Source organism: Anser brachyrhynchus (assembly GCF_964034855.1).
Source record: "Anser brachyrhynchus genome assembly, chromosome: 2".
Taxonomy (NCBI): Eukaryota; Metazoa; Chordata; class Aves; order Anseriformes; family Anatidae; genus Anser; species Anser brachyrhynchus.
In genome coordinates this window covers 69,466,751-69,491,942 of record NC_137695.1, presented here as the reverse complement: position 1 = coordinate 69,491,942, position 25,192 = coordinate 69,466,751, and the positions used below count along the sequence as shown (strand labels likewise).

Genomic DNA, 25,192 nt, shown 5'->3' with positions numbered 1-25,192 from the left:
TACACCACTCACTCAGCAAAACATTTACTTCTCCACTGATCCTTGTGGTGGTTTTACTATGCTAGGTCGCTGAACTCCACCACAACCGCTCTCTCACTCCCCCTCCTTAGAAGAGGAGGGGAAGAAGTAAAGGAAAGAATAACTCATGGGTTGAGATAAGGATAATTTAATTAAAGGAAAGAATAGTTATTAAGGAAAGATTGTTATTAATTAAACAATTTAACTAAAGGGAAAAAGGGAAAGGGGAAAAGGGAGGGGAAAAGGGAAAAAAAAAAAAACACAACAAAACAAAACAAGTAAAGGCTGTGTGGAAGTGCAGAGGAAAGAAATTACTCTCTACTTCTCACAAATGAGAGATGCTTGACCATGTCCTTGAAGCAGGGCCTCAACGCACGTAGCCGGTGTTCGGGAGGACAGATGTTTTCACAACAAAAGCCCACCCCTCACTTCTTCTTCCTTTTTCCACCTTTTATTGCTGACTGTGACATCATATGGTATGGAATATCCCTTTGGTTGGTTTAGGTCAGCTGCCCAGGTGAAGTTCCTTTCTCACTTTTTGCCCACCCCCTAGTAGGAGGGTTAGAGAGAGCCCTGATGCTGTGCCAGCACTGCTCAGCAGCAAACACAACACTGGTGTGATACCAGTGCTGTTCTACCTACAATTGCAGAGCACTGCACTGTATGGGCTGCTGCAGGGAAAGTTAGCATCCTGGTTAGACCCAGTAGATCCTACACATTCTTCTGGATTTTTGAGAACTGGGATTTTGCCTAATCGCTTAAACTGTCTTGGATATTTCTCTAATAGAGACATTATTGTATTGTTTTAACATTTTCTACATTTTATTTTTCCTATTTCAGTCCTCAAAGTTCTTAGCAGTGTCTGCCTTGGTACATTTGCCTTGAAGAGACTCCCATTCAACCTTACCTTGTTTTACAGTGAAGGCAGGGAAAGAGGAATCTTTGCTCCTCCTCTCTCTTCCTTGTGAATTGGCATGTAGGCCATGATGTTCAAGGGTGTCCTCTGATTTGAGTGCCTAAACTTCTAAGTGTCTTGTAGGATGTATCCTCAGTATTTTTTGAAACTCAGACCAAGACCTCCAAATAGAAACAATTTCTGTCTTTTTCTGAAGCAGTTAAGGGATTTACCTACTTTAATAATTTATATGTTGGGAGATGTTATGCTTCTATAGTTGTGCTATGTTCTAGATATTTTTTGATGAGGTAAATATAAATTATTATTTATAATAGTATGCTTTTGCGTTTCAAGTTCTATATTGTTATTAAATAATGACAATAGAGAGGAAGACATTTAAGGAAATCTTTTAAAACTATAAATATTGTCATTATTATGTAGGTGTACTTTATATTAATTATGTAAATATATTCTAAGACTTAGTGTAGGCTTAAAATGTAACAGAAGCATCTGTTGAAAAATGCCATAACCCTGTGGCAGCTGCTATTAAACCATTAACAGAATCAGGTTTCATTTAAACCAGATTTACCATTTTCTATAACAGCCCGTGGGAAAGCTAAAAACATTAGGCACAAATTACTGACAAAAGAGATGCTTAATCAAGCCATACATTTCATTTGGCTAGCTGGGTGCTAGATAGTAACCTCTGTGCAACAAATTAAAGGTGGTGGTTACAAGGATACGATCAAAGACAATTACCTGTATTATTGAGCAATACCAAAGCATAAGCAGCTGCAATCACTGCTGTATCACAACATCCCCTTCAGTGTCTCCATTGTTTCCCAGACTTATTCTTTTTTTAAGATCAACTCAACAGTATGCTCTCTTCTACCAGCCTGTCTATGAATAGACAGTGGTCAGGCAGCTGATGTAAGGGCAGTCAGACTGACTATTAAAAATTAATTTCTTTGTTTTCTGCTCACTGTTATTCTTCATTTGCTGTAAACTCTCATCCTAGTCTTAGATTGCAAAATCACTCCTTGGGACCGAAAGCATCCCTTTGCTCAGAGTTACAGGAGATGGATGTTTATGCCATTCCATGATCCAAACATATAATGAATAAAAAGAGGGATTTAATCACACACCTGTATGCTACAAAACCTGAGGTTGTAAGATTCATTCTGGGAATCCTCACACCTGAACATCAGGTGTCTGACCAAGGCAGGACACATCTTGGCTTGTACAGTCTAATAAAATATATCTACCAAATAAGCAATTTCTTTCTGCTGAATCTATACAAAAATATCTGCCAAATCTCTTCCTGTTACTCTATGCCAGTGTGCCAAGCACTCACACAAATGCCTGTGGGCTTTCATTTTCATCCCAATGGCTGCTGGGAGCATGATTTATACAGGAGAACTGCTGGTTAGGAACAGGCAGTCAGGCTGAAACAGAAGAGTTTTGAAAAGGAGCCTCCCTGACATCCCCGTGCTAAACCCATTCCCATCACCATGGTGAACATGCATCTCTGCCACAGCCTGCTGTCCCACAGCCGCAGGGCCAGTCTGCCCCAGGAGGGAGCTCGGGGTTGTGCCACCGGTCCTTCAGTAGCCTTCCCCAAGGCAGGGTCCAAGAGCAAGGACCTGAGGCATGGCCAGCAAGACCCACAGACATGCAGAAACAAAGGCATTTAGGCACCTTTGAAATGGCTCCTATGAAAATCCACAGTCCTTGAGAGCCTGCATGCCACTGTGAACTGGTGTCCTTGTTCACAGGTGAGGGCAGGGAGCAACATGAATGGTAAGAGAAGGGGAATAGGCAAATTGCTCTCCCCTGTGAGACCCAAGGTCCTTGGAGGAAACCGGAATGGGTGCTTTCTGGAGCTGTGGGAGAAGCTGGATCTGCAGAGAACACTGCCTGGCTCGGGGCAAAACTTAGGATGGGCATACATGTCTGGATGGAATGTTTTGTTCCTGAAGAAAAAAGTGAGCAGCTAATATTTTCACTGCTGGTAGCAATCTCTTTTGAGGCACCATTTTGCAAGTTAGTCCACAGGCTTGCACCACCACTGCTGATGTCCAAAAAGAGCATAATACATAAATCCATGGATCTAATCTATGACAGGTTATCTCACGGTTTCTCCTTGCTCAGGTAAAATTTCCAGTGAGGTCTGAGAAGTGTGTAGCTTTTTCCAGTGGTATGAAAGCATCCTATGCCCACTTTTCTATGGTGTAATTTCTTCTGCAGATAGAGATGCAATAGAGAATAAATAATGCTTGTGTGTGCCTGCACATGCACAAGTAATTCTTCTTAGTCATGCAGTTAACAGTGTTGCATTTAATTGAATTAAATCATAGTGAACTAAAATTATCTCTTCCCACTATTTCTGAATTCAACTGTTTTATATCAGTTTTATTGTAATATATCTTACTTCTCCATATGCCACCATAATTTCAGCAAAGAAATCATTTACTCTAGAGAGAGAATGGATTCTATTTGAATATTTCAATAAACAGATCCAGGGTGAGGATCTGGGGCTTTTGTCTGACTTTCTATTGGGTTTTAACCTTGTCAGAGAAGAAATAAACCTTTGCCTCTCTCCTCTGCACCTTCAAATGCTTTCAATTTAGAAGAAAAAGGACAGAAATGCCATTCCCTAATTCATATAACACAAAAAAAAATGACACTAAACATCTAGCACTCAAATGGATTAAACTAAATTAGGAAATGTAAAGGCAACTTGATGTTATTATATAGAAGACTCTTGCAAAACAACATATAAATCAATGGTTCATCATTTCTGATTATGAAAACCATGGTAAATGAAACTTACTGGCATAAAACACCAGTAGAAAACCTTTTAAATAGGAGATGGTTCCCATCAAACCGTTTCATTAACAAATAAAATAAATTATTTCACTATGTAAAATGAAAAGTGCTGGAGATAAGGTTGTTACTGCTAAAACACGGTGGAGCTCTTATGACCAGATTTCAAGTCCTCCCTGTTTACACGCAAAGCTAGCACACAGGCAGATGGAAGAGCATTCTTGGGAAGTGTTTATGTAACTCTGAAATTTATAAAAGGCCAGAGGGGAGGAAATACAAACATGGACTGAGGTAAAAATACAATATCAGGTTATTAGGGTTTTCCAAAAGTCTTACCTATCATCAGAATGTCTATCTATCATCTGAATGGAAACTTACTTCCCCATCTTTCCATTTTTGCCTGCCTGTGAACAGGTATCTGAATACAGAATGGCACACAAATCAAAGGGCTGTGCAGATGCTGTGCAGATTCTTTTTCCCATATATATATATGTATATATTTCTATTTTCTGAAAAAGAGATGAGACCTTTCAAGCCTGATATAGGTCAACCAAGTGTCTTCTCTCCCTGTTGCTTGAGAGTCTCCTTAAATGCTGCTGTAGTACCACTACTTTCTCTGTGATCCAGCACCCAAAATCCCCTGATTATGGTGTAGTATGGAACAGAAGTTTTCATGGTGCAGCGCCTGCAAGCTCAGCATTGCTTGCCAAGCCCTGCACACCCAGGAGAAGTACATTCCCTGGCCAAGGCACCCCAATGCTTTCCCAGTGCAGTGCTGACTGTCCTGATGGAAACACCTCATTCAACAGTGACAATTTCCTACCACCTCCCTTTCCTCCAGGAGATAACTCAGGGCACAGTTAACACCGATTCTGTCACTTGCAGCTCTATTGCCTTACACCGGAGGATCTGGCCTTTTATCTTTCCAAATACCAGGAAATAATGTTCACATTCTGTGAGCTTTAGCCTCTGCATCTGTTGCTAATTGTCCTGGCACATCTGCTGCTAATTCTTCTCTGTTCTTTGACCAGCAGGGAGTAGTAATGTATGGTACAGGCAGCACTAGCCTCCCTGAGAGTTTCGGGTGATATACCACTGGCTTGGGTAGATTCTGACCAAATTGTGCAAGAGGAGAATTTGCCTTTGTAAGCTGAACACAGGAACTGAGGATCCTTCTCTTGCCACTCCTGTGCCAGTTATTTATCCCTGAGATTTATTCCAGCCTGGTCAGAGCATCAGTTTTCTGTGATACTGTAGGCCACCAACACAAAACAGCAGTTTATTTCTTCTGTGTCAGGAGAACACATACTTTGCTGACAGACCACAGGGAGCCAAGAAGCCCAAGAGGGACCCTGTTCATTTGGCATGCGGTGCTGAGATACTCACCACACTCTCCCTGCCTGGGTCTTCCCATGTCCCCAGAGCAGTAACAGACAGTTTTCCTCCCCTTTTGGCTCTTCCCTTCCAGTTATCTTTCCTGACGCTGTTCTGGATTCTCAAACACATTTCACAAAGCACTTGCTGCCTTCTTGAGTTTCAATCAGGACTAGGACACAGTGACACTTCCCTGACCAGAAAAGCTGTGTCACAGCAGAGGTCACACTCCTGGATGGTCCAGAACTCACTCAGGATCCGTTCCCTTCTCCAGGACTCAGATAACAGCTCTTTCAGCAAAAACACAGGGATACTGGCTCCTCCAAACAAATCCCCTTTTTCTTGTGCATTCTACTTAAAATTTGCATATTTAAAAAGGTCCTCCTTCTCCCTTATTTTTTAATGATAAAGTATTCTCTGCATTTCTGTTGTACAGCTTTGCAATTAGCCTGCTGATGTTGAGTTCACAGATCAGAGAACTGCACAGGTTAGAGGGGACCTCAAAAGATCACCAGGTCCAGCTTTCTGTGGGAAGGAGAAGCCTGGATGATATTATCCAGCACACTTGTACAACCACATCTTGAAAACCATCAGTGATGGGAGCTGCACCATGTCCCTTTGGAGGTTGTTACAGTGATGGATTGCTCTTACTGTGTACATTTCCTTTCTTATATAAAGATTAAATCTCTCCTGGGTGCAACTTGTACCACTTGCTCCTTGTCTTCTCCATATGGCTCCTTGTGGAGAGAGAGCCTGTGTCCTCTTTGTAGATGCCCTTTAAGTACTGCAGTACTGTGATGAGGTCCCCTTTGAGACTTCTCTTTTTCAGGGTGAAAAGGCCTAACTCCTTCACTCTTTCCTCATAGGGTATGTAGATAACTATTTAAAAGATGAAGTGCTTCAAAGCCAGATATTTTAAGAAACAAAGTGCCTTCTGAGGATGTTTTTCTGGCTCCCACAGCTTGCAGATATGGACCAACACACAGTTTAAGCCTTTTTTTAGTCCCAGAATGTCAGATCTGGTGAGTCATGGAATTGCTCCTCTCACAGCATTTTTACACTCTCATCATTTGTTGTTGTTGTTGTTGTTGTGGCAGATATTTAGTTTGCTCTTGGTGTCCTCTGTTTTCTGCAGTTTACTTGGAGCTAAGGATACAGGCAGAGGATGCTGCATTCTGTGTTTCAGCTGATCTGCCCCAGATAAGATATTGCAGCCAACTGTTGCATCCATTGTCTCATACCAAGCACTCTTACAGATATAATTTCCCATTAATTACGGAAGAGGACACACGGTGGTCCAAAGTAAAAGGCTGTGCCAAGACACTCCTGATTTTTGACATATGTCTGCTAGCTATTTCCAATACAGACCACATATCTAATCCTAAATTAGATGTGATGCTTTATAACGTAGGCCATATTTCTGAGGTGTTTGGGCAGTATGCTTTGGTCTAAGCTGAAAGAGCACATGCAGTACAATCCAAGAACCCTACATGAGCACAAAGACTAGACAACATACATCATAAGTCCAAATAATTACTGAAAACAAAAACTGGGATAAGCAGTAACCTTTTCCATATGTAAATCAATTGCATAACACTTAATATAGTAGATGCAATAGATTCTACTATTATGCAATGGCTTTATAATGCCAGCACACCAAACTTAATGAATCCCTTCAAGTCTTTACACAGTGCTGGAAATGGAGCTTTCCATGCTGGTAAAGACCATCAATGGGCAGCAAAGTGCCCCAGTGTCATTCTGGGAATTCAGCTGGCTGCAGCTGAATTGTGATTGGTATAGGATGACACTGTTTGCCGGACCCACAGTGAGGAGAAAGGCTCACAACCGTTTGGAAGAGGAGCACTGCTGAAGGTCCAGCACCAGACTGAGCTGCCCCATGATGTAAACAGCACCCAATCTGAGGGCTGTTTGCAATACACCATAAAGACCTGTCCCCAGAGGTGTGATACAGCCAGGACAGAATTGTTCTGATAACACACATCTTCAGGATCTGTTACAAATAGATTGTTAGCAAATAGCACCCTAAGACCGAAATCCCAACCAAATTCTGATAAACAAACCAGAAGCAGTCATAAGTATGTGTTCCTGCTGTGTGAAAAAAACATCAGAATTGCAGTCTTCAAATACATGCAAGCATCCATCTAAACTTAGCTTTTGCATTTACCACAAGGTTCACGTAGCACCTTATCATCCCAACTGCAAATAATTGCATCCAGGGAAAACTTAAGTGGCTCTCATTTTAAAAGTCCTCTGGCACTGCCATGCGTTATTACTTCCTATCTCTTTCATAGTGTATCAGGCTCTTATGTTATGTCCTATAAAGTGTCCTACAGCTAAATGTTCTTCATCTGTGCCAGCATTTAGCTCAAGAACAAAATAAGGGAGAAAAAAAGTTTGTGCTGTACTTTTCCTAATGATACCTTATTTTGTAATTACTAAAAGCATCAGAGTCCTTAGACAGCTGCTGACATATAGAAAGTAAGATCCTTGAAACTGTTTGTTTCATCATATTTTAAGAATTAATACCGTAGGACATGTTAATCAGTTTCTGATATATGTAGTTTTCAAAATGCACTTCAGGGAAGAAAATGTTGGAAATGACTAATAACAACAAAGATATGAACTTTACTTGTTATAAATCTAAATCTGAATCTGAACATTACTAAAGTACTTGGCCATCTTAAGTATTTAGGAAGTCTTAAATAATAATAAAAAAAACAAATCCACCTCATTCAGTGAAATAGAACATCCTCTTTTTCCAAGCAACAGACTTAAATTTATTAATTTTTGTAGTTATATTTTAAAATAAGTGTCAGCCCCTGCAGATGACTGCATGATAAGTGTCCTGAAACTTCAGGAAAAGGCACTAAATTTTTCACAGCATTTGTGTTTCATTTTCAGTGTAATAAAAATATGGTGCCCTTTTAATAATGAATAATAGATTTCCTGGTATGATTTACATGTGTGGATTAAATGTCATGTTTGAATAGTTGCTGTTTTATTCATACTGAATTTCCCTCAAGTAAAACAAAATGGTACCCAGCTACTCTTATAATATTGCTAGTACCTTGCCACACTGATACATAAATATTAACCGGCTGATATACTCCTTAAAATCTACAGATATGTGAATTGTTCTGTCACCAACTCAGGTTCAATATGCATATGAACTGATTTAGTGCCATCTCCAGTTCCAGGTACATTGGGGAAAATGTGTCGCTCCTGTGATGACATACTCCTGGAGCCCAAATTCTTTTTGTCAAAGTACCGATTTTGAGAGGCTGACACAGAAGAAGAGCTGCTGCCAAATGGGTGCAGTGGGACTGTGGTCAAAAGGCAGCTTGAGGAGACCAACACCAATAAAACTGGCCCTGAAGCTTCACACAGATGCTTCTACATGCTCCTGCCTGAGCAGGAGTGTTGGACCAGATGACCTCCAGAGATCCCTTTCCATCTCAACCAGTTTGCGATTCTGTGATTCGCTTAATTAGAGCTGAACTGACATCCCAGGTGAATGAGTGGCTTAATGAATGTTTTCTAAATGTCGCTTGCAGGCAACTTCATCGGCTTACAGTGTTATTCATAAATGTTGAAAATTTCCTGCCTGAACTTCCCCTTCTGAAAAAAACCTCACTTCAGAACAGGTAATATTTTTCTGGGAAAGGTTTCCAGATCTGTTTATAATTTAATTTAAAATTTTTCACATACTTGAAATAGGAACATTTCATTCAAAATCATTTCTTGTAGTAGGAGAAACTTTCAGTGTATAGTTGAAATTATTTTTGTAATGATAAATTATAGGTGAAAACAGTTGCGTGTATGCTTTTTTTTGTTTTTTAAAGAAAGTATGCCATTTTAGCCACACTCAATTTTTATTCTGTTGAAGCCAATGAATATTTTGACTCTGAAAAGTGTGGGATATCTTACTGTTATAATTGTTTTGTACAGCTGTTTTAATGTTCACTGCACTAAGCTAAGTGGACTAATTTTATTTTTCTGAGCAAAATCAGACTTTCATGCACCACAACTTTTTGTTTCTGCTCTTAAATTCATAACTAAGCTGAAAAATGTAATCTAGACTTGCTAACACTACACCAGTGATGTGACATGGATCCTTTGGAGTAATAAGGCATTGTTATAAATACACTGTGAGCAAAAAATGCTCATTGAATACCTAGGACTTAACTATAGTAGGATTTTGGCCACTATGAGACACTGATAAGGAAATTATACTAGTAAAATCCTTGGACTGGTGTAAGGATGATGCAGTTAGAACTTTGCAGGCACTTTCAAGTAAAATCTAATTGCAATAACTGCCTTACCAAATGCAAATGCCTTCTTTGCCTCAGTCTTTAGCGGCAAAACCAGTTGTTCTCTAGATACCCGGTACCCTGAGCTGGTGGAAGGGGATGGGGAGCAGGATGTGGCCCTCACTATCCACGAGGAAATGGTTGGCGACCTGCTACAGCACTTGGATGTACGCAAGTCGATGGGGCCGGATGGGATCCACCCGAGGGTACTGAGAGAACTTGCGGAGGAGCTGGCCAAGCAGCTTTCCATCATTTATCGGCAGTCCTGGCTATCAGGGGAGGTCCCAGTCGACTGGCGGCTAGCAAACGTGATGCCCATCTACAAGAAGGGCCGGAGGGTAGACCCGGGGAACTATAGGCCTGTTAGTTTGACCTCAGTGCCAGGGAAGCTCGTGGAGCAGATTATCTTGAGTGCCATCACGCGGCACTTACAGGGCAACCAGGCGATCAGGCCCAGTCAGCATGGGTTTATGAAAGGCAGGTCCTGCTTGACGAACCTGATCTCCTTCTATGACAAAGTGACACACTTAGTGGATGAGGAAAAGGCTGTGGATGTGGTCTACCTTGATTTCAGTAAGGCTTTTGATGCCGTTTCCCACAACATTCTCCTCGAGAAACTGCCTGCTCTTGGCTTGCACTGGCGTATGCTTCGTTGGGTTAAAAACTGGCTGGATAGCCGGGCCCAAAGAGTTGTGGTGAATGGAGTCAAATCCAGTTGGAGGCCGATCACTAGTGGAGTCCCCCAGGGCTCAGTACTGGGGCCAGTCCTCTTTAATATCTTTATCGATGATCTAGATGAGGGGATCGAGTGCACCCTCAGTAAGTTTGCAGATGACACCAAGTTAGGTGCATGTGTCGATCTGCTTGAGGGTAGGAAGGCTCTGCAGGAGGATCTGGATAGGCTGGAACGATGGGCTGAAGCCAACTGTATGAAGCTCAACAAGGCCAAGTGCCGGGTCCTGCACCTGGGGCACAACAACCCCAAGCAACGCTACAGGCTGGGAGATGAGTGGTTGGAAAGCTGCCTGGCAGAGAAGGACCTGGGAGTATTGGTTGATAGTCGGCTGAATATGAGCCATCAGTGTGCTCAGGTGGCCGAGAAGGCCAACAGCATCCTGGCTTGTATAAGAAGCAGTGTGGCCAGCAGGACTAGGGAAGTGATTGTCCCCCTGTACTCGGCTCTGGTGAGGCCACACCTCGAGTACTGTGTTCAGTTTTGGGCCCCTCGCTACAAGAAGGACATGGAGGTGCTCGAGAGAGTCCAGAGAAGGGCAACGAAGCTGGTGAGGGGTCTGGAGAACAAGTCTTACGAGGAGTGGCTGAGGGAGCTGGGATTGTTCAGTCTGGAGAAAAGGAGGCTCAGGGGTGACCTTATCGCTCTCTATAGGTACCTTAAAGGAGGCTGTAGTGAGATGGGGATTGGTCTATTCTCCCACGTGCCTGGTGACAGGACGAGGGGGAATGGGCTAAAGTTGTGCCAGGGGAGGTTTAGGTTGGATATTAGGAAGAACTTCTTTACTGAAAGGGTTGTTAGGCATTGGAATGGACTGCCCAGGGAAGTGGTTGAGTCACCATCCCTGGAGGTCTTTAAGAGACGTTTAGCTGTTGAGCTTAGTGATATGGTTTAGCGAAGGACTTGTTAGTGTTAGGTCAGAGGTTGGACTAGGTGATCTTGGAGGGCTCTTCCAACCTAGATGATTCTGTGTGATTCTGTGTGAAAGTAAGCATTTCTGCTTTCCTATCCTCTCCTTACTCAACTTTGAACGCAAACTTGGCAAAAATCTGGCAGTGCAAGGGCATATTGAAAGTTTAAGAACAAAGCTTCTTTACCTCTAGTTTTAACCTACTGCGTTTTTTTTATATCAGATTGAGTTTGTGTTAGAAGGTGAGTGAAGCTTCAGATTAGCTCCTGCTTCATGTAAACCAGACAGCATTAACTCACAGAAAGTCTACAGTCCCTTTGCATAAATTAAATGTATGAAAATGTCTTTGAAATGCAGGGTCTAAAACAAGTCTCCTTCAGATCATGCTGTTAGGTGCTGTTCCTGAAATGGCAGAGTCATTTGAAACAGCAGTTACATTTTATCCCTATCCAAAGCATTCGTACATGTTTTGTCCAGCATAATTTATGTTAGGAAACAACTCGTGTGACCATCTGGCCTTACTGAAAACCAAATAAAATTCAACTGTAACTATTAGGAGCCACTGTCTAGTATGTAGTCAGAGGTTATTGGGGTAGGTAGGTTGACAAACTAGAAAGGAGGACAGTGAAGGAGGGGAAGGAAGGGGAGCTGGCAAGCTGGAGCAAAGAACACTGATTAATGAACAAAAAACATTTCTGAAAGGTCAGGTGCGCAAGTCAGACTAGCCCTGAGGCAGATCTAACTTACATGACCAGCACTTTCTGTATGCAGCAGGTAACCCATGCTGACACCAACTTTGCTGACATGACAAGGTTATTATTTTTGGAAGGATGTAGTGTTCTGGAACAATTTCTCTAATGTATTAGTTAAAACTAGGCTTTCCTTCAATATCAAGCATGCATGTCTTCCTTTTCACCATGTTTACACTGAACTCCTGTCATTATTCTGGCCAATGAAAACAAACGCTTATTCTTCATCTGTGAGCACTTGCATTTCCCCGCTGTAATATATCCCAGGGCAGCAGTGCTGTATTTATGATTGTGTTCAACCCCAGACACTCACCTGCATCTCACCAATAAGACCCCACTACTTACACTAAGTTTTGTAGTGGATGCTAATCATCTGAAGCATGAAATTTACCCCATCTCAGCACAGATCTTAGAGGTTTGTTTTGAAACACACTTTAAGATTTTGTGGCAATTCCAAGGTGGAAGAACAGAAAAGTAGAAGTGTTCAGGATACAACACCTATGTCTTTAGAATAAGCTGATGAAGGAGGTTTTCTAAAATTATGACATTAAGATTTTCCTATCCATTATACAGTAATGAAGACAGGGAATCAACAGGGGGTCATTTAGTCCAACTGCTCCTCCTGGTCCTGAATTTTAATTGGACTTCCCTGAGACCTGCACACTGGTTAACTAGACTAAAAATGAAGTTTGGTGAAGATGTCCTCTGTGAGATTCAAAGGGTACTTTATATCAAACTCGGCAACAATGGTAGAACTACCAAACATTTCTCTCAGACCTTTGAATGAAGCAAAGTTAGCCATCTCTAAGCAGTTTTTGAGGCATCTGCACAACTCAGCAGAGATTCATAGAAAGACAAGTATGCAGACTTTGCACATACTCTTCAAACATCCATATAAGATGTTCATTTGCATTGTGGAGCAGCTGGACAAAAGACTGGTCATTCTGAACTAGCTCTTGCTTAGTAGTGAGATCTAAGCCATGCAGTTTTGAATAGGGGACATTCCCCAGTGGGAGCAAAGCAGCAGGCGAGACCCAGGAGAAACACAATGCTGAAAGCAAGAGGTGGGGCTTGCTGGAGTCATTCAGTAGTACTGCCCTTAGTCTTCTTTCAATGAAATCTGAGAAGACAATACTTTGTCCTCCCAGTTACGGAGGAATCTCAACTTGGCATCAGTGATTTCTCTGACAGTTATATGTATTTGTTTTAACATCACGTGAGAGTCACATTCACAATTTCCCTCTTTATATGCATGATTCTTTTCATGCCAACAGCTGTATTTACAAACAGATTGTTCATTATCTATTACAAATGATAAACAATTAAACAGCAGAAAATGTGACTTCGAGGCAATTCACATATCACAAACCCAATAGATGAAATGACCTATCCACAAGTAACTCAAAGCATCAATGCTGGACATGTAAATTGCTTTATCTGAAAGGAATAGGGACTGTCTTTCTATTCTGTATCTACATAATGCTTAGCACAGTGGAAAGGGTGGAGGAAAGAAATCTGCCATTCAGGTTGTACTGTAAAATAAATAGTAATTGAAAACAGAAATGCTGCCCTTCCTATTCTATCAATGCCTCATAACAGAAAAAGACACTGAGAGAAAACAGGGTTGATTCCCAAACTGTAAAGAAACTTTTGCATACCAGAGAGTTTAGCTGAGACCAATGCTTCAACCAGCACTAGGCATTAGCTACAAGAGCGAGCAACTGATAGACAACAATCCTGCCATGCACAGCATGCTTAGGCAGGAAAATATGTATGCCTCAGTCACAAAAGACAGAATAGAGCCTCAAGTGTTTGGGCTCCTTCCAGAATAATCCAAATGCTGCTTTTTTGGCAAATGGGGGTCAATGGAGCTAAAAACTCACAGAAGGATTTGGGCATTCATGTGTTTATATACACCCACTCATTCATTTATTATTCTAAAGCTACTTTGCTGAAATCAAATTACATAGCTGACAAGCTGCATAGATAAGAGAGAATAAAAGTAAAATTTTAAATTAGCTGAGAATACTACATGATGTAGTGTATATTTGGCACTTTTAGAGTGAGTAATGAGGGTTAACCTAGGGGGGAAAAAATGCACCTTCCTAAATTGCACCTTAAATTATTAAATAATTTATGAATATGATGGAATGCATTAAATATATAAGCCTGAAGGAGAATAAGTGGATGTGTTTTAACTTTCAAAGCAAAGACAGCATATTTAAGATGTGTTGCTTACCATGTGGATACTTTGTCCAAAGTAGATTTCAGTGTTGTAGAAGTTTCCATCATGACTAACAGGCAGAGTGGTCCTGACCCAAGGCTGCTCCTTCAGTTTGGGCCACTGCAGTAAGCGACCACCTAAGCGGTTGAGAACGGAAACTTTCAGGGTATAATGGCCTTTGGGGACCTTATCTTTGACTCCCCTCAGGCATTTGATGTGAATTTCTATTGGCTGCGATGTCTTGGAGCAGTCAACCTAGGGAGAAAGCTCTGAGTTACTGGCCTGGGTTGAGCTGACTTTAACCATACAATTAGCCAGAACAAATTTCTTCAGGAAAATAGCTACCAAGAAGCATGTTTCTTGTTCAGGCTACAATTACCTACTGCTAACTGAGGATCTGCAATTAGGGAGGTCAAAAGTCATAGAGATGACAGATAAAAAAATAATAGAAATACTGCTAATAAAATCCTTCAGTTCAATCCTTGAAATCCTTGAAGGTGGAGCTGTTGAAGTATGACACCAGAAACCATTAGTCTGCAATAGTAAGGCAGAATTCACTGGAAAGCAACATCTTCAAAAATATAGCATGCTTTGTAAGACAGGCACAATACATGACATGATGAGCAGGCTGCAGGCACAGAGAGGCAGGGCATGACATGTTTTCGTACTAATTATTAGCCTTACCAAGGCTATTAGTGCTATGTAATATGCAGAGTATCCTTTCACCTTCTAATTATCATATAATCAGATTCTCTTAAAAATAGTAATCAAAGTGCAAGATGTGTTGAGTTTAATAACAACTCCCTACATGCACCTTTATTCCAAGTCCAGACAAAGGGAAACATCTGCTCCTTGCTGTTGACAAGATGTTGTCTGAGTTACAGAATGTTTAGTATGGTATAAATGCTGCGTTGCATATCTGAAATGTCTTTTTGGTGCTTTTCTAGTATGCTCAGCTTGTAGCGTGGAGGTTGGCAGAGGAGAACAGGCATAGTGGTATGATCCTTGCAAGTCTCACCTGTGTAATGGTATAGGGTCCATCCCACTATATCAGCATACATATCAGTCTTTCTGATATGTATTCACAAATACTTTCCGAAATACTTTCTGAAAGTATTCCCAAATACTTTCTGCAGGATCAGGCATATAACAGGGAGTCCCAGTTTGGCTCCAGTGTTAACTTCAATGAATAAAATGACTTCTCCAATAACTAATTATTTAGTGCTTCAAATCAGCAGTGATTTTTTTTCCCCTAACGAGGGATCAATTTCTTCCATTATTTTCAGAAAATGCTAGCACAAGAATAGTCTGCTTCTAGCACAATGTAACACAAGAATCCATGTCACACTTCAAAGTCAAATGGCTACATTGACTAGTAGGTTTACTAGTCTTGCAATTTGAGCCTAGAGTAGCTAATAATCTCTTCTTTAATCCTGCCTTGGATTTATTTTGGAATAGATAGCATATTTCCATATAGATAGAAAGCTTCTGGAATTAATTTAAGCAGTTAAATAAACAGTTGAATTTGTTAAAGTTCTTTTGTTTTTCAACACAAACCATACTTAACAACTAATCTGAATGACAATTATTTTCAGCTTAATTAGAAAATATTAATTAACAATGAAGATTTAACCTTAATATTTTTGGTTTCTAAATCATATATAAAAAAAATTAACACTATGTGAATAAATAAGACAATCTTTTTAAACCTCAAGGCAGGATTACTGATGCAGGCAGACTTCGTTATTAAACACATTCTAAATTAAACGCCTCTATGAATTTTATACTGAAATATATTGTGACGGTTTTGCATGCCAAATGTGACATTTTGTATTTTAGATTCATCTTCTGTAGTAATTTTGGAAATGTCATACAAACAAAGATTTTGTCATTTACCAATGGAATTACTATGCATGGCCAGTTAGCCATCTCTTTTCTGGCTCTTCTGGTTGTTTCAAGTCAGCAAGCCATAAAAAATCTTTATCTCTCTGAAACACAGCAATTTGGAAGATAATCGAATAGTGACTGGGGGGCAGAAACGCCAGTCTGAGGAATTATACCACAATCTCTCTTGCATTTACAACCTTCCTGAAAGCAAGTGTCAGCTGAGTAGGAAAAGGAGATAGAAGATTCATCATATTTCAAGCCTGTCTCATTTGCATGGTGGCATAGCTTTCTCATCTCCTGCTGAAAGACTTTGCTTGGCCAGCACTGACAAACTGTTTTGAAGAACTCTTGCCATGCCCAAATGATTCATCGTTAATAGCTTTAGACATTCTCTTTAAGTGTATGGTTACTACTGCTGGAAAGAATATTTTCAAACCTGCTAAATTCTATCCTCTTAAACCATGAAAGGAAATAAAATATAGGATAATGCAATACAATTGATCTAGTCATTTAGCAGTTTGCATCAGCAAAAAGAGCAGTCATGGAGAACCTTACCTTCCCACAAAGTCTTGCTGCTCCATTTAATCCAGTTTTCATGCCTGCAAGGTTACCAAAGCTGGCTACAATTTCTTCTTCACATCCATTCACCTTTGCTGTCAACGGCTGACTTCCCGCTCTGCAGTGGCTACAAAGGTAAGAGGGAAGAAGAACTGCAAAGAAATTAACTACAATGCAGACATGAGAAACACTTGCCATTGGAACTACATCACAGTTTGACGTTTTCCTGGAATATATCATCAAACCCTGCAGAGCACCTAGGGAAACAATAGTGTGCAATGCAGAGAAAAGGATAGGCTTCAAAAAGTAACATAGAAAAAATACAGTCACAGCTCCAGTAATACAACCTTTATTTGTCAGTCTGTGCCACGTGACATAAAGGAACTTTTGGGCTCAGATTCAAGATTAACAAAATTAAAGTAGGAAGTCATTGCCTCTGTTGACACTTTTAGGACCAATTGACAGCTTTGAAACATGTTTTTGGGAATCATCAGTTCCTTAGGGATTGAGTTGCTTTTATCAGTCTTAAGATTTTTTTCAAAACAATCTTATAGCTTTAGATATAAATCTTGTATTTTTTATAAATCTAATTTAAAGTAGTATTATAGAGATAAATTGTATATGTATATATCATTACATACATGCAAACACACAGCTTTTCAGCTGTATGTCAATCATTAAACTTTCCTTGGCATTTATATGTTAAATTTTTGTTGAAGTAGCTTTGGGGTAATTATATCACCACAAGGAATTTTTGTTTAAGTGAGGTCCCCAGACCAAAACAGAATTCCGGGAAATGGTGTAAGTATAGATTTTTACAGGATACCCCAACACTACCTTACTTAATGCACAAGATGCACAAAATACATTGTAACCTATGGGAAAATCTCAATTTTTAGTGCACAGGAGAAGCAAATGGAGAACTAAGTCTTTTACAATAATCCCTACAAAGCTGCATGCTTTGGCAATCCTATCCAATCTCTCAACAGACACAGAACTACAAACAATTCCTCTGTCCCTACTCCTCTGCACCTGTATCTAAACAGGAATGGTCTTAAGAAAAAGAAAAAGAAAAAAAAAAAAACAACAACAAAAAAACACCTCTGCATATCTTCTGCTGGTTTCAAAACACTTCAGCTCTTTCTTGCACAATCCATTTTAAAAGGCTGGGGAGAGTCTGTTAGCCACACCAGTGCTCGTGGTGCTCCAGACACAATTGCAGGGGGAGCAGGGCAGGCAGCAGAGCATGGAGAAAGGAGGAGTGTTGGCTGGACAACAGCTCTCTGGATCTGGAGGCTGAGCATATCATTTGTGAGCCAGAGCCAGCCATAGGAGCTGCCTACAATGTGCTGAGAGTATTCTTGCAAAGCTAGGAAGAAATAATTGCATCAGGTACAACTGCAGTTCAGAATTAACTTGGACACATACAACATAAATGACCAAAGAGACAAGTCCTTTTATGCTGTCAAAGTATCAACTAAGTTTTTAGTCACCACCAAAAGAAAAAGCTAAAATCTGTTGTTGCTCATTAAAAATAAATAAATAAATACAATAAAAAATCCCCAGACTGCCTTTTGGAGCATTCCTTCAATATTTTCTTATTAGCTCTCGGAAAATTCAATTCCAATATCTTCATTCTTGTTCCCTCCTTTCCATGCTAGATGATAATGTGAGAAGTAAAATTAACACTGTTCTTTATCAACAAAACTATTTGCAGAGACTCTACAATCATGCTAAACATCCCAGTCTTGTGCACATGTGCTAGCTAGATAGCACATAGTTCAAATTCCCCTCTTCTGAAACAGGTAGTCCTGTCTCCAAATTCTTGACACATTGCTGTAAACCAGTTTCTACTCAGACCTTGCTTATCCCTTTTTTTTTTTTTTTAAGATTATTTTAGGAACATATATAGAGATATGCATCAGCAAAATTGTCACTGGCACATAGGTCAATTGTTTTGCAGATTATTCTACCAGTAAAATTGAATCATGTAAATGCACAGGCAACAGCTGAATTAGCTGGAAGGTCTGCATAGACATTAGCGCCAATGACATAACTGGGAATTTTGCCCAGGCCACAACTGACCAAAACTAATGACAAGAATCTGCGGTGTTAAGGACTGAACACAAGAAATGCATGGTCAACCAACCTCAAAAGTTTTATTTTTGAGCTGCATTCAGGTAAACTTGGGTCCAATTTCCCTAAATGGAGGGAGTAGAAGATGCACCTTGAAAGTCACTAGCTAGCTCCTAGAGCTGAAATATCTGAGAAGTTAACTTTACTCCTCAACAAGAATGGTCTGTTTGGAACTTTGTACTTATTTAGTTTCTCATGATGAAATTATTTCACTTAATTTGGTTAGAGCTGCATTGACACAGGGGTTCATTAGGACACCCATTTGCTTGCAATTCAATTTAAAATTAAATACACTTTGTTGTTGATTTTATTACTTTTAAACTACTGTATCTATTGCTTTTATTAGCTGCTAATACACAATTATGAAGGTAAACAGTTTTCATTACTGAACATCAAACATTTAAATAACCACAGTTGATCTCTTTTCGGGTTGCAACATTTTCCTCTTTTCTCCCATTTTGTTGGGTATTAGATTCAAGAGAATAATTTAATCAGTAAAATTAGGCATCTTTTGTGCTCACCAGCATGCTCATCAATTGTCACAGTAGAACAGAGCTTCCTCAGCTGTATCCATGAGAATTATTTATTTCCTCTATTCACTTCTTTACAGGTATTTTGATACATGTCTTTATCTGAACGTCATGTATAGCTTGATCATGAAAATATTGCTCCAGATCACAGAATCACAGACTCACAGAATCACACAGAATCATCTAGGTTGGAAGAGCCCTCCAAGATCACCTAGTCCAACCTCTGACCTAACACTAACAAGTCCTTCGCTAAACCATATCACTAAGCTCAACAGCTAAACGTCTCTTAAAGACCTCCAGGGATGGTGACTCAACCACTTCCCTGGGCAGTCCATTCCAATGCCTAACAACCCTTTCAGTAAAGAAGTTCTTCCTAATATCCAACCTAAACCTCCCCTGGCACAACTTTAGCCCATTCCCCCTCGTCCTGTCACCAGGCACGTGGGAGAATAGACCAATCCCCATCTCACTACAGCCTCCTTTAAGGTACCTATAGAGAGCGATAAGGTCACCCCTGAGCCTCCTTTTCTCCAGACTGAACAATCCCAGCTCCCTCAGCCACTCCTCGTAAAACTTGTTCTCCAGACCCCTCACCAGCTTCGTTGCCCTTCTCTGGACTCTCTCGAGCACCTCAATGTCCTTCTTGTAGCGAGGGGCCCAAAACTGAACACAGTACTCGAGGTGTGGCCTCACCAGAGCCGAGTACAGGGGGACAATCACTTCCCTAGTCCTGCTGGCCACACTGCTTCTTATACAAGCCAGGATGCTGTTGGCCTTCTCGGCCACCTGAGCACACTGATGGCTCATATTCAGCCGACTATCAACCAATACTCCCAGGTCCTTCTCTGCCAGGCAGCTTTCCAACCACTCATCTCCCAGCCTGTAGCGTTGCTTGGGGTTGTTGTGCCCCAGGTGCAGGACCCGGCACTTGGCCTTGTTGAGCTTCATACAGTTGGCTTCAGCCCATCGTTCCAGCCTATCCAGATCCTCCTGCAGAGCCTTCCTACCCTCAAGCAGATCGACACATGCACCTAACTTGGTGTCATCTGCAAACTTACTGAGGGTGCACTCGATCCCCTCATCTAGATCATCGATAAAGATATTAAAGAGGACTGGCCCCAGTACTGAGCCCTGGGGGACTCCACTAGTGATCGGCCTCCAACTGGATTTGACTCCATTCACCACAACTCTTTGGGCCCGGCTATCCAGCCAGTTTTTAACCCAACGAAGCATACGCCAGTGCAAGCCAAGAGCAGGCAGTTTCTCGAGGAGAATGTTGTGGGAAACGGCATCAAAAGCCTTACTGAAATCAAGGTAGACCACATCCACAGCCTTTTCCTCATCCACTAAGTGTGTCACTTTGTCATAGAAGGAGATCAGGTTCGTCAAGCAGGACCTGCCTTTCATAAACCCATGCTGACTAGGCCTGATCGCCTGGTTGCCCTGTAAGTGCCGCGTGATGGCACTCAAGATAATCTGCTCCACGAGCTTCCCTGGCACTGAGGTCAAACTAACAGGCCTATAGTTCCCCGGGTCTACCCTCCGGCCCTTCTTGTAGATGGGCGTCACGTTTGCTAGCCGCCAGTCGACTGGGACCTCCCCGATAGCCAGGACTGCCAATAATTGATGGAAAGCTGCTTGGCCAGCTCCTCCGCCAGTTCTCTCAGTACCCTCGGGTGGATCCCATCCGGCCCCATCGACTTGCGTACATCCAAGTGCTGTAGCAGGTCGCCAACCATTTCCTCGTGGATAGTGAGGGCCACATCCTGCTCCCCATCCCCTTCCACCAACTCAGGGTACCGGGTATCTAGAGAACAACTGGTTTTGCCGCTAAAGACTGAGGCAAAGAAGGCATTAAGCACCTCAGCCTTTTCCTCATCTCTCGTCACTAAGTTTCCCCCCGCATCCAGTAAAGGATGGAGATTCTCCTTAGTCCTCCTTTTTGTGTTGATGTATTTGTAAAAACATTTTTTGTTATCTTTAACGGCAGTAGCCAGATTGAGCTCCAGATGAGCTTTGGCCTTTCTAATTTTGTCCCTGCACAGCCTCGCAACATCGTTATAGTCCTCCTGAGTGGCCCGCCCTCTTCTCCAAAGATTATAAACCCTCTTTTTTCTCCTAAGCTCGAGCCACATCTCTCTGTTCAGCCAGGCCAGTCTTCTTCTGTGCTGGCTCATCTTTGGGCACGTGGGGACAATTCATATTTCCTTTACTCTCTTAGGGTAACTCAGAGGCAGGGATGAAGGACACTAGGAGAAGCCATTTGGTCACCTTCTGAAGCACAGTGTATATAGTACTTAAAAATTGCAGCCCAGGCTGGGTATCTGAAAATGGAGGTAACCAAAAAACAGAGGCCTCTTTCAGAAGCACAGGCTTAATTTTTCTAGGTCTGAGGTCCTTTGTCTGGGAGAAGTTCATTTCATTAATATCTGTAAAGCACTGAAAGGCCTTTGGAGGGAAAGCACATTAGTTGGAAGTACAAAGTAGTCTTATCTGACATACCTTTGAAAGAGCTCGTTAATCCTGGCTCCCAACTTTTGTTTGTTCTGGTGAGAGACTTCCTTGTGGTACTTTGAGACCTATATGCCGGAGGGGAGGGGAGGGGAGGGGAGGGGAGGGGAGGGGAGGGGAGGGGAGGGGAGGGGAGGGGAGGGGAGGGGAGGGGAGGGGAGGAAAAACAGTTTGTTTCCAAATGTACAGAAAAACATGAAAATACAAGCTGTAAATATGCAATTTTCCAAAGCTTTGCAGTAAATCTTCAGGTTGAACGTTTTCAGAAGCAGCTAGAAGTTTTAGCTACCATGACTTTGTTCCATTACTTTCTCCATTTTTTTCCCATATATATTTCCATATGTTTACTCTATTATTTCCAAGGGAAACTGTGTCCTAATCTTTCTTGAAAAACTTCATCTGTACTATGTTCATTTGCACATGATAGTGCCACACAATCTTTATTTTTCATAACACCTAACACAGTCATATGTATGTATACATACTCTATGTACACATAAACTTGTTTGCGCATGCACATCAGGATGTAACATACAAAACAGTTAGTCACAGACTACTGGAGAGCCCCAAACTTGCCCTGTTTTAAATTTGCTCCAGAACTTGAGGCCCTGTATAACCACAGGTGTTTTTAAAATGTTTGGTAAGAGGGACAGGTATTTATGGATGTTGCAACATGTAGGAGGGCCATCCTCTCCCTCATCAGTTCTGCAGCACTCCAGCATGAGGCTAGAGGGTCTGAAATTATTTTGCTCTTACACAGCAAGCTAGAAATTTCATTCCACAAAGAAACCAGCATCCACAGCTTTTTGGACTATGCTGTGAGTGCAAAATGTGAAAACAACAATGCTGCTGAAGGTGTTAAACTTTGGAAGATAATGTTCTTCTCCCTGATCTGCAGAGTTCAGAGATCTCACTGATTATTCAAGGACATTTCTCATGCCCAGACCTTCTACAGATGTCCCTGGTTCAAGCGTAAAATGTGCATAAAACACTACCTGCATAAAAGAAGGCTTCCTACTGTAACTCCTATACTATAGTCTAAACAGTGTAAAATTATCTACTGTTGTCAAGCCTTAAAGCCAAAAATATTTTGAAAGAAAGAATGCAAAAGTTTTGGACAAGAATCTGTCTGTTTTCAATGAAGGGTAGGAATCTCTCTTGAAAAATAAGGCATTGGGAAAATTATTTGCAAAGAATCCTGTATATTTCCAAAATGAATATTATCAGAGTATGAAAGCAGACTACAAAAAACATATTACAAATATCTCTGTGTGTAGCTTTTAACATAACTTGTATAAATTATTTAAAAGTAAAGCAGAGGCAACTTATTTGCTTTAAAACACAGTATGACTTGCCAATTGTCTCAGCAGAGAACCTCAGATGGATAAAATAAATCCTGCAGGCTCCTGTAAGGCATTGCACATACCTGGGTTGCAAAGGTGACATGACCAAATTGGCTCACATTGAGACCTTCCAGCTCTACACATGGCAGTTGAATCATGGGCAATGCTCCCTCCACCATTGCTTCTCTCTTAGTGGGACCTAAACCCTCATGCTCCTGGACTGCTTTTGGCTTAAGTTCACTAGGAGTCTCCAGAACAGGGACCCATGTTTTCTCCCACCCCCACAAATGCTGTCACTGACTTTCTTTCTCCAGCTGGGTGAATCACCACCTACACCACTTCCCCAGGAAGGGCTGGGAGCTGGCTCCAGCCCCATCTCTTGCTCCAGCAGAGCTGGGAGCTTTCTGGTTAGGGCAACTGAGCCCCACAGTCTGGTAGGAGGTGCAGCCACAGAAGAACACATCAAGAAAAAGTGTAGCTTGGTCTTCCCTGGCTGTCCCACAGAGACGTGCTCTTGCCAGTGTAGCAGAGACATCCCAGCGACAGCAAGGACCAAACAGAAACATTTATAGCTCCCAAAAGGCATGGGCACCAGGCTGTCATGTCTGGGGCATTTCACTGTGCCAAGCAACAGTGTTCAATGTTCTCAAGAAAGTTTAGTGACAAAAGCTGCAGACCAGAGTTTGGTAGCAAATGGAAAGAGGCTTTAAAGTCTTGGACTGAGGCAGTTAAAGCTAGTTAGGAAGGCAAGAGGAAGGCTTAGTTCATGATTTATCTCCTGGATCCAGCTCTTAGTGACACCTGGAATAGACATTTTTATAAGGTGGGCATCTAGGTTAAGAAATAAGATAACACATATAATTTTTTCACTTAAAATATCAAGTAGCTGTAAGATTACAACAACCTTCAGACATTGCCAGTCTAGGCTTACATTTAAAAATAAATAAATAAATAAATAAATTATATTACCAGACTCCCATAACTATCCAATCCCCTTGTTTATCTTTCTAATCTTAATTAAATAATGAATATTCAAAAGAAAATATGAATTGGGATTCTCTGTATGAACTGCACTGTTTTCCATCTCTCAGTCTCTGAAGTGGCAATGGGAATATGAGTTAAAGCTATTTCTACTGGATCCTAGTAAAATATTTGTCACAGTGTGTCATGATAATTTTTTAAAAGCTCAATCATCTATCTAATAAATTTGTTAAGTTTATTCAAATCTTATTGAACAGGAAAAGTGCAATGAGTCATGGTTAATATTTCTTAACGTACACTAAGAAATATGTCAAAAATTCAATGCTTAGGGTCCTATTCAGAAAACCTCTATGAGTCTGTAATACATCTTCTACATGATTAAAAAAAAAAAAAAAGCAGGAAACTCACTTTAAAATGAATTATTCACCACCTTGAATAAATTTCCATCTTTCTTATTTGCAAAACCCCAAAGTCAGTTATGTAAATTTTAACCTACACTAATTACCTCAGGGGTGTGCAAGCTAAAGGAAAGTAGATGCAGTAGAAAAAAAAATCCTAGACATTTCCATTACCAGGAAGCAATTTAATAAAGGAAAAAGATGTGTAAGTTTTCAAAACCAATGCAGCTTTTTTTTTTTTTTTTTTTGAATGTGGAATAATCATTGCAGCAATATTCCTTGAATCAGAGATTTACTGGAATAAATCTAAGTGCTTTTACTCAATAGCATGTACCATTGCACACATAACTAAGCACCCATTTCTCATCATGACACCAGCATTGTCTAGACCGTAAAAATGACCCATTGTTGACAATGGGCGTTCCCAAAAAGAAGGCATGAAATGTGGTTTCTCTTCATTTCAATAGACATAGACGGCCCCTTCAGAAAAAGTGACTGAAATCTGGGAACCACTGGATGCCCATCAGAGCTCACATGGGGTGTACTGGAGAATCAGGGCCTTTGCCTGAAGACAGAAGGGCTCAGTCCCAGCACTGCTTGGTCCTATTTCCCATCCTGATACCAAGGCAGCGATTTAGCCGTGGAGCTCCCTTCTTCACATGTCTTTCTTAGTTTCTTCATCAGCTATCTTGAGGTGTAATTATACAAATGGTCCATCTATTGATTTCAGAGTGCATGATCAAGACCAATATTTGAACATGGTCTTTCAGTCTGGGATCAGCCTACAG

The 25,192-nt window shown here is 41.0% G+C and overlaps 1 protein-coding gene across 1 annotated transcript in view; it reads right to left on the bottom strand.

Moving 5' to 3' along the window:
* Window positions 1–25,192, bottom strand: part of LOC308189328 (uncharacterized protein) — a 301,527-nt gene that overhangs the window by 120,672 nt on the left and 155,663 nt on the right. Inside the window, exons 9-11 of the mRNA XM_080579258.1 lie at window positions 21,674–21,750; window positions 16,503–16,632; window positions 14,076–14,315 (exon numbers count right to left, since the gene is read on the bottom strand). Of these exons, the coding sequence (XP_080435384.1) occupies window positions 14,076–14,315; window positions 16,503–16,632; window positions 21,674–21,750 (447 nt within the window). The remainder of the gene's footprint in view (window positions 1–14,075; window positions 14,316–16,502; window positions 16,633–21,673; window positions 21,751–25,192) is intronic.